The 17,500-nt window shown below is 36.7% G+C and overlaps 2 protein-coding genes across 2 annotated transcripts in view; one reads left to right on the plus strand and one right to left on the minus strand.

The window, feature by feature from the left end:
- Nucleotides 1-6,425, plus strand: part of abcd2 (ATP binding cassette subfamily D member 2) — a 38,279-nt gene extending 31,854 nt beyond the window's left edge. Inside the window, exons 9-10 of the mRNA NM_001441502.1 lie at nucleotides 2,216-2,341; nucleotides 5,544-6,425. Of these exons, the coding sequence (NP_001428431.1) occupies nucleotides 2,216-2,341; nucleotides 5,544-5,769 (352 nt within the window). The 3' untranslated portion in view covers nucleotides 5,770-6,425. The remainder of the gene's footprint in view (nucleotides 1-2,215; nucleotides 2,342-5,543) is intronic.
- Nucleotides 1-17,500, minus strand: part of slco1d1 (solute carrier organic anion transporter family, member 1D1) — a 790,174-nt gene that overhangs the window by 363,717 nt on the left and 408,957 nt on the right. The gene's annotated exons all lie outside the window — the stretch shown is intronic.

Genomic DNA, 17,500 nt, shown 5'->3' on the forward strand with positions numbered 1-17,500 from the left:
ACTATTTTCTGGCACTGCATAATATCAATGTGCCTGCTGTAGCCATGATACAGCAAAAAAGTTCCTTGATTATTACGCCAGAATGAGAGTTTAGTTCCTATAGCCATATATAAACCTTGAAAATAACAGATACAGTGATATTACACAGCACTGTTGCCTTGTAACCTAACAGAGGGCTAGTTCTCTGGCACTGCATAATATTGTGCCCGCTGTAGCCATGATACAGCAGCAGAGTTCCTTGCTTATTACACCAATATTAGTGTTTAGTTCCTATAGCCATATATAAACCTAGGAAATGACAGGCACAATGATATTAAACAGCGCTGTTGTCTTTTAATCTGACAGTGGACTATTTTCTGGCACTGCATAATATCATTGCACCTGCTGTAGCCATGATACCGCAGCAGAGTTCCTTGATTATTACGCCAGTATGAGAGTTTAGTTCCTATAGCCAAATATAAGCCTAGAAAATAACAGGCACATTGATATTACACAGCTTTTTTGACGAGTAACCTAACAGTGGAATATTTTCTGGCACTTCATAATATCATTGTGCCTGCTTTAGCCATGATACAGCAGCAGAGTTCCTTGATTATTACGCCAGTATGAGAGTTTAGTTCCTATAGCCAAATATAAGCCTAGAAAATAACAGGCACATTGATATTACACAGCTTTTTTGACGAGTAACCTAACAGTGGAATATTTTCTGGCACTTCATAATATCATTGTGCCTGCTGTAGCCATGATACCGCAGCAGAGTTCCTTGATTATTACGCCAGTATGAGAGTTTAGTTCCTATAGCCAAATATAAGCCTAGAAAATAACAGGCACATTGATATTACACAGCTTTTTTGACGAGTAACCTAACAGTGGAATATTTTCTGGCACTTCATAATATCATTGTGCCTGCTGTAGCCATGATACCGCAGCAGAGTTCCTTGATTATTACGCCAGTATGAGAGTTTAGTTCCTATAGCCAAATATAAGCCTAGAAAATAACAGGCACATTGATATTACACAGCTTTTTTGCCGAGTAACCTAACAGTGGAATATTTTCTGGCACTTCATAATATCATTGTGCCTGCTTTAGCCATGATACAGCAGCAGAGTTCCTTGCTTATTACACCAGAATTAGTGTTTAGTTCCTATAGTCATATATGAGCCTAGAAATGAACTGGTACAATGATATTACATAGCACATTTGCTGAGTAACCTAGCAGCCGACTATTTTTCTGGCACTGCATAATATCATTGTGCCTGCTTTAGCCATGATACCGCAGCAGAGTTCCTTGCTTATTACACCAGAATTAGTGTTTAGTTCCTACAGCCATATATAAACCTAGAAAATAACAGATACAGTGATATTACACAGCACTGTTGCCTTGTAACCTAACAGAGGGCTATTTCTCTGGCACTGCATAATATTGTGCCTGCTGTAGCCATGATACAGCAGCAGAGTTCCTTGCTTATTACACCAGAATGAGAGTTTAGTTCCTATAGCCATATAAACCTCGGAAATGACCGGCACAATGATACTAAACAGCGCTGTTGTCTTGTAATCTAGCAGTGGACTATTTTCTGGCACTGCATAATACCATTGTGCCTGCTGTTGCCATGATACAGCAGCAGAGTTCCTTGATTATTACGCCAAATGAGAGTTTAGTTCCTATAGTCATATATAAGCCAAGGAAATAACAGGCACAATGATATTACACAGGTTGTTGCCAAGCAATCTCGCAACAGACTATTTTCTGGCACTGCATAATACCATTATGCCTGCTGTAGCCATGATACAGCAAAAAGTTCCTTGATTATTACGCCAAAAAAGATTTTAGTTCCTATAGCCATATATAAGCCTAGAAAATAACAACTTTTCATTTTCTGCCAGCTTAGTACACGATGTAACTACAGAAGAGTCTAACTTTATGTTGGAAAATTATCAAAACTTTTTTAGCATTTTTTGAACAAGATGCTAATGGTCTAATCTGATTCAATGACTTATGCTAAGCTAAGCTAAAAGTGCTCCCGCCACACCTGGAGATCGACTGAATGGATTCAAAAGTGGTCCAACTCAACTGTTCAACTCTAGGAGAGCCAGATGAACCTACTTAAACACACACACACACACACACGCACACACACACACACACACACACACACACATATATATATATTGTATTTAAAAGTAATAATAGTAGATTTCTATCTTCTTTAGGCCCAAGTACGCTCTGCTGGACGAGTGCACCAGTGCTGTCAGCATTGATGTAGAGGGTAAAATATTTCAGGCCGCAAAGGATGCTGGGATCTCCTTGTTATCCATCACCCACAGACCCTCTCTCTGGTGAGAAACATACATGAGCTCTTTCTTGAAGAAAAGCTGTAGTTTATTTGAAAAATGGATTATGATATTCTTTTACAATTCGGTTTATTCATCTTTATTTCCAAGTTTAATAATTCATTCATTCATTTTCCTTCGGCTTAGTCCATTTATTCATCTGAGGTCGCCACAGCGGAATGAACCAGCAACTATTCCAGCATATGTTTTACGCAGTGGATGCCCTTCCAGCAGCAACCCAGTACTAGGAAACACCCATACACACTCATACACTGTGGTCAATTTAGTTGATCAGTTCCCCTATAGTGCATGTGTTTGGACTTTGGGGGAGCACCTGGTGGAAACCCACTCCAACGCAGGGAGAACATGCAAACTCCACAGGGAAACACCAACTGACTCAGCCGGGACTCGAACCAGCGACCGTCTTGCTCTGAGGCGACAGTGCTAACTATTGAGCCACCGTGCCACCCCCCTCAATAACTTAATTCTTAATAACAAAAATAGATTTATATATTTATTTTATTTTGTTGTTTCATTTTGTTTTGTTTTACTTTGCATTTTGCATGTTTTTGCTGTGCTGTTTACGTTTGTTTGTTTTGCGTTTTTTTTTTTGTCGCTCTTTCGTGTTTTTCTTTTTTGTTTACTTAGATTTTTCTTTGTTTATACATATATATATATATATATATTTTTTTTTTTTGCTGTTTACTTTTGGTTGACTTTTATGTTTTTTTATTGTATTTGCATTTTTTAATATTACATTTTCTTTTTTTATTTAGTTTTTCAGTTTTATTTTTTTTTCTTTTGTTTTGGTTTTTATTTGTTGTTTTTGCTCTTTTATTGTTTAATTAGCTTTTGTTTTGCTTAACTTTTTGATTTTTTGTTGTTGTTTGATTTAGTTTTACTTTATATTTTTCTTTGTTTAAGTTTTTTTTGCTTTATTGTTTACTTTTGCATGACTTATGTTTTTTTATTGTATTTGCATTTTTTAATATTAAATTTTATTTTATTTATTTGTTTTTCTGTATTCTTTTTTTCTCTTTTGTTTTGGTTTGTTGCTGTTTGATTTAGTTTTACTTTGCGTCTTGCATTGTTTAGATTTTGTTTTTGTTTTAAGTTTTTGTTTTTCTGTCTTAATTAGTTATTACGCCCCAAGTCTAGGGGAAAACAAACAACATGGGCATAATAAACGAAGAAAACAAATGTGTTGGGTTGGTGCATTTCCCAAACAAAACAAAAACTTAACGCAAAAGATTCCCTTCGGTCGACAACCAAACTCAGACACTCAGTTGAGAGTATATGAATAGATTTATTAAAGAAAAATGCAGTAAATATAAACGAGCATCTCTTCAGGGTGACCACAGGCCAAAATAACAAACAAAAGAATCTATAAAGTAAATAAACTAAATTACCTATTACTATTAAAAGAAAAATACAGCAAGCGTATCTTTCTCTCTAAACATAAACAAAGTCAAAAGTAATCAAATAAATAGGCAGGCCACCCCTACACGCTCAAACTCTCAAAATAGGTTAACGTATGTACAATGGTACAAAATAGGGATGGGTGACTTGAAACAGACGTTCCGACACAGTTGCGAGATCCCGAAGCGCAAGTGTTTCGAAACACTGCACCGAAACACCAAGTCACGTGACCAAAGTGTTTCGAAACACCTGGTCACGTGACTAAAGCGATTCAAAGCATCGATCAGGACCTGGCGAATTTCCATTTCACTCCCAGGGTCTGAAAAGCACCCCTGACCCAAAACAAGACAAATTTATTCACAAAGTGTTTATTCAGATGTCAGACCAATGTTGAAACAAAAACGATAGAAGAACAAGGCATTACCAACTGGTATTAAAGCATTTCAAAATGGCTTTATCAACCTGGATTTGACCCTATTATCCCCGCATGGTAGTCAAGAACCCTAGCGCTGCTCTAAATCGATTGAAAGTTTATCCTACAAAGCAGGGTTTAATATCTCAAACTTGCTGAAGCTGTTTCAGTGCAATACATTAAAAAATGACCACTAGGTGTCACCGTAGAGGGGGGTTTCGAAACGTTTCGAAGCTTAAACACATCTGCTTCGACTGTTTCAGTGTTTCATGAAGCCTCGCTTTGCCCACCACTACTTTCTCTCTAAACATAAACATAGTCAAAAGTAATCAAATAAATAGGCAGGCCACCCCTACAAGCTCAAACTCTCAAAGTAGGTTAACGTATGTACAATGGTACAAAACTGATTGTTGGTCGTCGGCCGGAGGGGCAAGGGAAATCCAGGAGCTCCACTCCCAGCACCGAAAGCAGCACAAATGAGCTCCCCGAGAGGCCTCCGAGTCTAGCAGCCAATCAGAACACGGGATCACGCCGGTATGGGAGCCTATGGGATAACAGAAAAACAACAAGAAGGCGGGACAGAGAAAAAGACATGCAATTCGCAATAATTATAAGTCGTAACACACACGTCTCATGCGTGTTTAAAACAGGCATATTTGTTATGCATTAATTTTTAAATGATTAACTCTTGGGTTTATGGGTTTGTGTTACAACAGATTTGTGCACTTTAGCAAAACTTCAAAATAAAAGTCACCATCCAACGCCATTACACAGCTCCAATTTAAAACTACCCCGACTGTGTTCGTCAGACAGTAAAGAAAGACATATACAGCGAGTATGACCTGAAGGAGGGAAAAGTATTTAGTAATTTCTGGGTGAACTGTTCCTTAAAATCAACATATCTACCTGAAAACAGAATAATATTTATTTGCATATATTTAAATATACTTGATGAAGGAATTGAGCTGAATGACTTTTAGTACCAGTTAACATAAAGGCACGGTGGCTCAGTAGTTAGCACTCACAGCAAGAAGGTCACTTGTTCGAGTCCCGACTGGGTCAGTTGGCGTTTCCGTGTGGAGTTTGCATGTTCTCCCCGTGTTGGCGTGGCGTAGTCCAAACACCTGCACTATAGGGGAACTGATCAACCAAATTGTCCGCAGTGTATGAGTGTGCATGGGTGTTTCCTAGTACTGGGTTGCTGCTGGAAGGGCATCCGCTGTGTAAAACATATGCTGGAATAGTTGTTGGTTCATTCCGCTGTGGCGACCTCTACTAAATAAGAGACTAAGCCGAAGGAAAATGAATGAGTGAGTTGTAAATATACAAACTATATATAGGATGTCATCAAATAATGTGGCGTAACCGCGTCCTCAGGAAATACCACACACACCTGCTGCAGTTTGACGGGGAGGGCGGATGGCGGTTCGAGCAGCTGGACACGGCCACGCGACTCTCGCTGACGGAGGAAAAGCAGCGCCTGGAGTCTCAGCTGGCGGGAATCCCCAAGATGCAGCTGAGGCTGAACGAACTGTGTAAGATCTTGGGCGAAGATTCAGTGCTGAAGACGGTGGAACCAAGACCGGACGACGAGGAGGAATGAAGGAAAGCCGGAGACTATCGCTCTTCAGGAAACTGTTTTTAAGATTTAGGAACGATTTTAACATTTGATTGAATATGTCACAATTTAATACTAAACTTGTTTTAGTTTGTCAGGAATTGGACAAATCATCCCCCTTTTGTTTTGTTTTGTTTGTTTGTTTTTTATTTTCGTTTTGCTGTTTGATTTTGTTTTGCTTAGAATTTTTGTTTATTTTTTATTTTATTTAGTTTTTTTTCTGCTCTGGTTTGCTCTGTTTTCGTTTTGTTTTTCTTTTCTTTTTGTTCACCTTTTTATCTTGTTGTTTAGTTTTCTTGCTCTTTTTTGCTTTGCTGTTTTGTTTCACATCTATGGTTTGTTTAGATTTTGTCTTTATTGTTGTTTTTGCGTTGATCTTTCGTTGTTTTTAGGGTGCTTTCACACCTGCCTTAATTAGTTGGGTTTAATCGCACTAGAGTTGGTTTTCCCTCTTGGTTTGTTTTGGGCAGGTGTGAATGCAGCCATCGTCAGGTGCGCACCAAAAAGAGCGTACCGAGACCTGCTTGAACCCTGCAGCGGTTCGTTTGTGGTGAGAATATAATCCGAACTAAACCGCTAAAAGTACTGCACCTTTTGGACTAATCCAGCTGCCGTAGGCCGATGCGCTGTGCATTATGGGATATGGAGGATAAATATTGGTTGACAGCGCTTTACCAACAGAGAGAGAGAGAGAGAGGAAAACATTACCTGTTGGATCGTTGGTAATATTTCCGCAAGATGACCATGTCGCAGTTTAGCAAAATTGATTCACGCCTCCACCTGAAGTGACGTGTGATACATTAAACACTGTTTCCCAGCTGCGGCTGCGCTTCATTCTCGAAATGTATAGTTTGTCTAATACAGGGATACAATCAGCCAACGCAGTCGTTGCTCCATGGTAAATTGATGTTGACATATTGTGTCTGCTGGTTTGTTTACGACTCGGAGTTCATTGGCATTTTTCCGCACATGAATTCTGACCAGTCGATGAGCAGTTTATGAAATACGTTCAACAACATCTGGCCAATGAGAGATGTGGATTTTGTCACATGACTGCATTTTGGTTCTTTTGATCTGGTTCATACCAAAGCAATCAGTGTGGTGTGAAAACGACAAAAGACGGCAGAAGATGCAAACATTTTTTGCCCTTGGTCCGGACCAAATGAACTGAACTACAGATGTGAAAGCACCCTAAATTTGCTTTTGTTTCAGTTCACATTCTTGTTTTGTTTTGCTGCGCTGCTTATTTTTATTTTCGTATTTTCGTTTTTCTCTTGTTCTTTGTGTGTGGTTGTTTGGTTTTGCTTCGCTTCTTTGTTTTGTTTTACACTTTTGTTTTTTATTTTGATCTTTCGTTTTGGTTTAAGCAGTGGTCAGCCGTGGGCGGGATAAAATAAGATGATTAGACATCGGTAAAACAAATTGCTCTTCATTTCACATATCAGTCCAGAGAGGTCATGTTTTGATCTTTTATTGTCTCACGCAATCACGTGACGTGAAGTCGCAGGTTAGGGTTCACCAAGCTCGAACTTTGGAACGCAGTGATTGTTTCCTAAACTTGACAGATTGTGTCCTAAACTCGTCGCACAAGCTTGCGTTTCGAGTTTGCATGTTTGACAGGTGTACGAATGGAAGTCTGCGCAGTGGCGCAGTAGGTAGTGCTGTCGCCTCACAGCAAAAAGGTCGCAGGTTTGAGCCTTGGCTGGGTCAGTAGGCGTTTGCACGTTCTCCCTGCGTTCGCGTGGGTTTCCTCCGGGTGCTCCAGTTTCCCCCACAGTCCAAACACACGCGGTACAGGTGAATTATGTTGGCTAAATTGTCCGTAGTGTATGAGTGTGAATGAGTGTGTATGGATGTTTCCCAGAGATGGGTTGCAGCTGGAAGGGCATCCGCTGCGTAAAACATATGATGGATAAGTTGGCGGTAATTCTGTTGTGGCGACCCCAGATTAATAAGGGGACTAAGCCGAAAAGAAAATAAACGAATTAATGAACGAACGAATGAAAGTCTACGAAAAGTGCAGTGCGACCAGCTCCAAAGCAGTGGACCAATCAGAAGAACTCGGATGTGGGACAGCTGTGACTTTCGACGTGTATGTCTGAGGGAGCTCAGGAGACCGAAACGTTCCATATAGTAAATCTTTGAGCAAGCATTGTGTCTAGTTTGCCATGTTCGCATGTATATGAATGGAAGTCAACGGGGCGAAAAGTCCACCCAGCAGGCACACAACGTCATGAGACGTTAATATTAGGTTAGATTTAGGTCGTGACGTCGGGTGACCAAAACTCAACATCTAGCCAGCATCTAAAGACGTTGTTTTGACATTTAATGACGTTAATATTTGGTTGATTTTAGGTTGTGTTGGAAAGTGGCCAAAACGGTTATGTGATGATTATCACCGAGAGAGGATCTGCGCGTCTCCATTTGAAATAACGAAACTGAGCGCTCAAAAGACGCTCTATCTATACCTTTTGTCGACTCGCAATATCAGACCTGTGCATCGCAAGGCTTGAATTTTAAAAAAATTAAATAAATACTTCACGCAGGCTGATCAAAGAAGTCCAGCGGGCCGCAAAATGCCCAGGTATGTCTTAAATCAACGTCATATTGACGTCAAATACTGACATTTATTCGGCAGGTATGGCAGCCAAACTTCAACGTCTGATAGACGTCATAGTGGTAACGTCCACACAACATCAAGCTGTAACATCATCAGACGTTGATATTTGGTTGATTTTAGGTTGTGTTGGAAAGTGACCAAAATCCAACATCAAGCCAACATCTTAAACCAAATACGTATTAACGTCAAATACTGACATTTATTCGACAGGTATGGCAGCCAAAATTCAACGTCTGATAGACGTCATAGTGGTAACGTCCACACAACATCAAGCTGTAACGTCATCAGATGTTGATATTGGGTTGATTTTAGGTTGTGTTAGAAAGTGACCAAAATCCAACATGTTCAACATTGGGTTCTGACGTCAACGCGATTTAAATTTCCACCCGAATTTCAACGTGCTTACGGCATTGGGGTCATGTTGACGTCCTGTGCCTGCTGGGGCAGTGCGACCATGGCTTTAATTAGTTTTTAAATTTTATTTTTAGTGATGTCGTTTTTATTTTTGTATTATTTTGTTCTTGTTTTGTTGCTGTTTGGTTTTGTTTTTAGTTTTTTGCTTTGTTTTATTATTTTGCGTTTCATTTGTTTTGCTATTTTGATTTACTCTGCGTTTTGTTGTTTCGGATATGCTACTTATTTCGTCTGCACTTTGTTTTTATTTTTAGTGATGAAGTTTGCTTTATTTTGTTCTTGTTGTGTTGCTGTTTGCTTTGTTGTTACTTTTTTATTTTGCGTTTTATTTGTTTTGCTATTTTGATTTACTCTGCGTTTTTTTGTTCTATTTTGTTTTGTTTTATTTTGTTTTGTTTTATTTATTTTATTTAGTTTTTTTGTCTTGTCTTGTTTTATTTTGTTTTGTTTTGTCTTGTTTTATTTTGTTTTGTCTTTTTTTTTTTTTTTTTTTTTGTCTTGTTTTGTGTTTTGTTTTGTTCTGACCATGCTGCTTGTTTTTTTGGCAGTTTGTTTTTATTTTAATTATTATTTTGTAGTTTAGTTTTTCTTTTTGGTTTATTATTATTATTATTATTATTATTATTTGCTCTCCTTAAATTGCTGTTTGTTTTCATTTTGCTTTTTTGTTTTGCTGTTTTTTGCTGTTTTGCTTTTTTGTTTTGCTTTTTTGCTTTTTGTTTTGCTGTTTTTTGCTGTTTTGCTTTTTTGTTTTGCTTTGTTGTTTTTCTTTGCGTTTTGCTTTGTTTTGACTTCTGCTTTGCTGTTTAGTTTCACTTTTACGTTTTGTTTTGCTTTTCGTAACCACTATTTTTGTGTTGCTCTTTCATTGTTTTCCTTTGCTTATTTTTTGCTTTACATTTTTGTTTAGTTTTTTCGGCTCTTTGTTTTTATTTTTTGTTATTATTATTTCGTAATCGAGTTTTTCTTTTTCGTTTCTTTATATTATTTGCTTTTGTTATGTTTCTGTTTTGTTTCAGTTTTTTAATTTTGGGTGTTTCGTTTGTGTTGCTTTTTTGTTTTACTTTTTATGTTTTGTTTTTGCATTTTCGAGTTGCTCTTTCATTAATTGACTTCGCTTTTATTTTGCTTTCCATACATTTTTGTTCTGTTTTTGCTATACTTTTTCCTATTTTATTTTTCTTAATTAATATTAACTTTTTCGGCACTTTATTGAACCAATTACCCCCAAAAATCAGGTCTATAAATCATACTGGCAATCAGTCTTGAATCATGCCTTTTTCCTTTCCTTAATTTAGTTGTTCTTACTTCTGACTAATTCCCTCCATATACGAAAAACAACATGTACTATTCTGCGGTAAGAAGAATTGTGATCTTCTATATGTGCATCACAATCATGTAGCTTTTAAACAATCAATCAACCACTAAAGGCGATCGACTGGGAACATGGGTCACCATGTGAGTCAGCTGGAGAGTGTAAGACAGCAGCTTTCTGCTTTCTGAACAAACACAATATGCTGGAAACACACGCTGAGGGCGAGGGCACAGCAGGAGGTTCTCTTGAACCCACATTGAGCTGACAAACGCACAGAGAATGTGAGATTCTGGGACTGAACCAGAGACGTGTTATGTATTTGTTTCTCAGTTACTCTTCAGGTTTTGTTTGTGTGTTTATTTTGAGGTGTCTCTTCATTCAGACGGATACTGTGAAGTTTGTCTAACAGCTGTTGCTTTTATTATTATGTTCTCATCTTAGGATCAAATGCAGAGAATTAAATCTAAAGTTCATTCAGATGTTAAAGATTTAGTTCAACTTTTTTCTAGTTTTATTCAATCATGCCAGAGATGTAATACCTTTTTGATACGTTATTATTATTAACTATACTGACCTATGATGAAGAGTAGTTTACTATGAATCGGAGGATAACACCACTCAGTTTTAAAAAAACAGCTACTGAACAAACACAATGGACTTGCACTTGTTTGTATTCCTCCTCGCCTGTATGCTAGGACGTTTTTACACCGACGGGAGTATTTTTGTTCTTTAAACATACTTGAATGATATATGTGAATGAGACTTGACTCTGTCGAGTGTGTCAACAATCAACAAGCTACAAAAATAAGCCTGTAAATAAAATAATACAACCAAAAATACAAATAAAATGTGACTTTTCTATGTTTGTTTACATATTTACCATGACAGTTGATCAGCTTACATTATTAGTCTGAAGTCTGTTGGGTTAAAGAGAGACTAGATGATGAGATCTCATACTGTAGGCTAGTTTTTGCCTGGATTTTAGCCAAGATCATGATTATATTACATTTGTCATTGCATTCAGGTTTCCAGCTTGTTTATTATTGCCTGTACACAGTGGCGCAAAAAGGGGGTATGCAGTATATGCGGCAAAAAAATAAATAAATATGTTTTGTTAAAAAACATTATTTTGCATATTATACAAATATAACATTGTTATTGTTTAATTCAAAATCATTTAACACAATAACATGCAGTCCCACAGCCTAAAGTGTTCATGTAGATGTAACTGTTTAGATTTTTTTTTTTTTTTTATCAAAATAAACTGTCAAATCATACATAATGTCAAAAGTTATAAGGTTAATCTGAAAATTTGTCTTAATTTATTATTAATTAATTAATTTAATTATTAGTTTGCCAAAATAAGAGGGATCACACAAAATTTGAACCCGCATACCCCTCAGTAAATGTATAGTTGCGCCCTGCCTGTACATATAGTAGAATTGTAGGTTTTTTGAAGCCCGGCGGCCATCTTGATAGCTAAACGACATCAAAACCATTAGACTTTCACACATTGATGGCTTTTTGAACACCAAAATGACGACACAAGAAGTATTGTAAGTACAGTTGTATGTAACTTGAAGCTTTATTTACACATGTACACTGGGTTTTGTTTCCCTACGATGCTTGTAAAGTACTTTGACATCAATAAAACGTCAAATTGACGTCTAATATTGGCGTATAAAAAGCTAAGATCGACTGATATATCAACGCAATCTCACTGCAATTCGTAACTTTTTCATTTAGTGGCTAATTCGTATGAATTCGTACGATCTAATTCGTACAATTTAGTACGATTTGCTCATCCCCCTATGACGGTTGGGGTTAGGGGTGGGGTTAGGTGCCACACCTCCTTTTTAAAATCGTACCATTTCGTACGACTGAACTCGCACGAATTAGCCACTAAACTGGCAAAACGTAAAATACTTACGTTTTCTCGTGGGATCAGGCTGGATATATCTGTATATAAGTACCACCTCAGAAAAAAATGTCCAAGTACCACCATAAGACCAGTATTGAAATACAGTAGCACAGTAGGCCTAATTAAGCAGCTACAGCTCTGCACAGTTTAAAAACGTTGCAGATTAATTACTACTATTAATAATATTTATTATTATCAGTCACTTTAAACCGCATAAATAGTTTGAACATTAGCACTGATGTGCTTATATGAAAAAAAATAATAATAATAATAAAATTAAACGTTTAAATTAAAATGTGCGTTTATTAAGAATGCTAGGCTTCTGTTCTTTTTAAAGTAAAAACAAATCTCCTGTTCTTAAATGTAAAGTGTTAACCTATAGTATCCTATTCATCAAAGCCCGAAATGCTGCTCGGACCTTATAAATATAGGCTTTATGTCATCATTTATGCTAAATTTTTAAATATATTATAGGGTCCAGCCAGTTGGTCCAATGACGATATCCACTGGTGGATGAAGGTTCACTGCTTGTTCGGTCTTTCCAGTGCACAATGTTAATCTATATTAAACTTAACTCATATCTGACTCCAATTTTAGTATGAGGTGGTTTATTAGAATATTAATATATTTATCCTCGTTTTATCTGACTCCAATTATAAAACATTGAGAAGATTATTTTGTTTCCTTTCACATTATTTTAGATTATGATTGAATATTCTTTTGATTTGTTATTATACCTTATTCTCATTTACTCAGATTCCTATAGCATCCCGAGTCTTGCACTGGCCGGGTATACAATCTCTTAATACAAGCTTGTCAGTCTTGGTCATTAAACAGAGGAGATTAACCACTCTCCTAAAAAGGCAGAACCCTACTTACTCAATTTAGGAGATTTTTATGTGGTCCCCATAGATCTGTTATCTACTAATTCAAGACAAAGTATTTTAATAATAATCGCGCAGGATTATACTATTGTAGATGAAGGCCTAAATATCCACATTTAAAGTAGTTTCAACAATATTTTGTTGTTCTAAATAGTTGGCCTTTTACAGTCCAAGTATACTTGAATAAATGCCCATTTGCTAGTCGGATCTCTAACAACATTGTATAGCGTGCCACGCTGCTCCGTCTAACATGTTTTAGTCCGTTACTAACCTGTACAGTGGCTTGTAGTGCTATGGACAACAACATTTATCAGTGATAATAACACGAGGTTTGAATAGTTCAAAACATAATTTATTAGTCAGGTAAATGTATTATGCCAAATTCAATCAGTCAATTCATAAATGATCAATACAAAACATCAAATTATCAAAGACAAATCCAAGATTAAAAGATGCATTCCTGACTTTTTACATAACGTGTAAATTTTACATAACGTGGAGCCTAGGCCCCATGTTATGGGCTGATCTGAGTAGGCAGAATCGCGCTGGGTCTTTCTCAGACCTTACCTTAAATAATCCAAGAATTCCCTCAAGGAAGGGGGTGTGTGTATATAAAAGGCATTCACACTTAGTGGAAAGTCACACCCTTCACAGTGGTTCAAAAGATGCCTGAAGTTATATATTTATTGTTCTGATTATGTCTATTTCTGAGAGAATGAGACCATTGTACCAGTCGCACTGAGACATTTCAAATGATATCAAACATGATGGTTAAAGTCAGTTTGATTAATCTAGAACATTCAAACATTGAAATGACCATATGTGTGAGTTGGGGGGATGAAGCTGAGTTTCAGCATACTCAGATGCAAATGCAGCAGGAACTGGTTTTTCCCGCATTCCCCCTTGCTGGGTTGTGAAGTCACCAATCTCTGTTTTCAGCTCATGTTTTGAATTGTCAAAGATATCAGAATATTTGCAATATTTCAACTCTTACAATATGTTGCACATGACATGTTGGATTAATCTGCGCACCACTAGAAGGCAGCCCACATACCACTTGTGGTACACGTACCACAGTTTGAGAACCACTGATCTAGAGCAATGGTCTCAAACTCAATTCCTGAAGGGCCGCAGCTCTGCACAGTTCAGCTCCAACCATCTCCAACTCACACCTGCCAAGTCAATGCAAACTCACGGCAATTCGTAACTTTTTCATTTAGTGGCTAATTCGTATGAATTCGTACGATCTAATTCGTACAATTTAGTACGATTTGCTCATCACCCAATGACGGTTGGGGTTAAGGGTGGGGCTAGGTGCCACGCCTCCTTTTTAAAATCGTACCATTTCGTACGACTGAACTCGTACGAATTTGTACGAATTAACCACTAAACTGGCAAAACGTGAAATACTTACGTTTTCTCGTGAGATCAAGCTGGCCAAGTAGTCTTGAACACCTTGATTAGTTGGATCAGCAGTGTTTGATTAGGGTTGGAGGTAAACTGTGCAGAGCTGCGGCCCTCCAGGAATCCAGTTTGAGACCTCTTAAGCAGGGGTGCACACACTTTTTCCTATAAAGGGCCGAAAAGCAAACTTTGATAAATACCAAACAGCACATATTAAATTTAGGTTATTTTCTAATATTTAAAAAACGTTTAGAAAACGTTGCTTTAAATCCTATTAACTAATGCAGGATCATTTTTAACATTCGATTGTGAACTTACTACAGTAAAATCGTATTTATAAGAACACAAGTTCAATACGCTAGACGAGCTTACTTTGATTTGCTCGCAGATGTCTTGTGCATCTGTCAAAAGACAGTATTTAGTTTAAACGTCTTATTCAATTACAGTATTTATTGAATCGTTTAATTTCAGTTGGCTATTTTGTAGATCGGTAATAAATCAAGGAAGCAAAAGGTTATGTTGACTTCAAAATGACGATCCATCACTATTAAAAGCATTCGCCCCAACCACCTCCCCATCATTCTCCTTCTCTTCAGATGGGTTTGCAGGCCAAATCAAAGGTTATCATGCGCCAAGGTTACTTTTTTTTAATGCGTTCACTTTGAATTTACTCTATCAATCAGTACGCCTACATATAGTGTAATTGTATTTGGTATTTAAAGCCCAGAGGTCACCCTGATGGCAAAACAACCACTAAATGACGTCCGAAATGTTGATCGATTTGATGCCAAACCTTGACGTCTATTTGACGTCCACACATTGATCTTCTTTTGACCACCATAATAACCACACAAAACGTTTTATTCATCTGGAAGCTTCATTAACAAATTTGCGCCACGATTTGTTTCCCTACAATGCTTGTAAATGACCCTGATGTCAAAACAACGTCAAATTGACGTCTAATATTGGCATGTAAAAAATCTGTCAGAAATCCACTGTCCTGTAAGCGATTGTTGATGTGTTTTTACACCAGTGTGTTACGTCAGTTTAACGTCATTCTGACAGTCGACTGGAATCAAATTGATTAGCATGTCTGACGTGTTTTTTTTTTACGTTGTGTTCCCACAAAATTTAGTTCAACTCATCAGTTAGAATTTCAATGAGAAATTAAATTATAACATTATTTAATTGCCATTATATTAAATATATTTAGAGCTACAGTATTATTTTTTTTATTTATTTTAGAAATCAGTTGGTATATATAGTGAAATTGTATATGATATTTAAAGCGCAGAGGTCACCTTGATGTCAAAACGACGTCAAAATGACTTTAAAAAATATGTCAGAAATGTTAATCCATTTTAAGTCAAGCCTTGACGTCCATTTGACGTCCACACATTGATCTTCTTTTCACCATAATAACCACACTAAACGTTTTATTTATCTGGAAGCTTTGTTTACTAATTTACGCTAAGTTTTGTTTAACTACAATGCTTGTAAATTACCAAAACAATGTCAAATTGACGTCTAATATTGATGTATAAAAATCTGTCGGAAATCCACTGTCCTGTAAACGATTGTCGATGTGTTTTTACATCAGTGTTTGATGACAATTTAACGTCATTCTGACAGTCAACTAATTAGCATGTTTGACGTGTTTTTATGTCGTTTTGACATCAAGGTTTCCACAGGAAGGATGGATAATTAGCAAAATAATTAACAGAACTTCAAAGAAAAGTTTAATTATAACAGTATGTAACTGGCGTTATATCGATATAGAAATCTGTAGGCCTGCATATAGTATATTTGTATATGATATGTAAAGCCCAGAGGTCATCTTGATGTCAAAATCACGTCAAAAAACACGTCAGAAATGTTGATCGACTTGATTTCAAACCCTGACGTCTATTTGACGTCCACACACTGACGTCCTTTTGACCACCAAAAAACATTTTATTCATCTGGAAGCTTTGTTTACTAATTTACGCTAAGTTTTGTTTAACTACAATGCTTGTAAATTACCAAAACAATGTCAAATTGACGTCTAATATTGATGTATAAAAATCTGAAGGAAATCCACTGTCCTGTAAGCGATTGTTGATGTGTTTTTACTTCAGTGTTTCATGACAATTAAACGTCATTCTGAAAGTCAACTAATTAGCATGTTTGGCGTGTTTTTATGTCGTTTTGACATCAAGGTTTCCACAGGAAGGATGGATAATTAGCAAATTAATTAACAGAACTTCAAAGAAAAGTTTAATTATAACAGTATGTAACTGGCGATATAGAAATCTGTAGGCCTGCATATAGTTTATTTGTATTTGATATGTAAAGCCCAGAGGTCATCTTGATGTCAAAACCACGTCAAAAAACACGTCTGAATTGTTGATCGATTTGATTTCAAACCCTGACGTCTATTTGACGTCCACACACTGATGTCCTTTCGACCACCAAAATAACCACACTAAACGTTTTATTCATCTGCAAGCTTTATTTACAAATTTACGCTGAGTTTTGTTTCACTATAATGCTTGTAAATTACCTTGATGTCAAAACAATGTCAAATTGACGTCTAACATTGATGTACAAAATCTGTCGGAAATCCACTGTCCTGTAAACGTTTGTTGATGTGTTTTTACATCAGTGTTTGATGATAATTTAACGGCATTCTGACAGTCGACTGGAATCAAATTGATTAGCATGTCTGACCTGTTTTTTATGTCGTTTAAACATCAAGGTTTCCACTGAAAGGATGGATTAATTAGTTTAACTCTAAAAACTGAATTTCAATGAGAAATTCAATAATGATATTAACTGACATTATATCGATTATATCGAGCTTTTTTATTGCATTCACTTCTAATTTATTCTAGAAACCAGTAGGCCTACTTATAGTAATGTACAGTTGAAGTCAGAATTTTTAGCCCCCCTGTTAATTTTTTTTCCCCCAATTTGTGCTTAACGGAGAACAGATTTTTTTTCAACACATTTCTAAACATTATAGTTTTAATTAGGCAAGTTATTATATGACGATGGTTTGTTCTGTAGGCTATCGAAAACGAAGATAGCTTAAAGGGGCTAATAATACAGACCTTAAAATGGTGTTTAACAAATTAAAAACTGCTTTTATTCTAGCTGAAATAAAACAAATACGACTT

Source organism: Danio rerio, chromosome 4, assembly GCF_052040795.2.
Source record: "Danio rerio strain M-AB ecotype USA chromosome 4, GRCz13ab, whole genome shotgun sequence".
Lineage (NCBI taxonomy): Eukaryota > Metazoa > Chordata > Actinopteri > Cypriniformes > Danionidae > Danio > Danio rerio.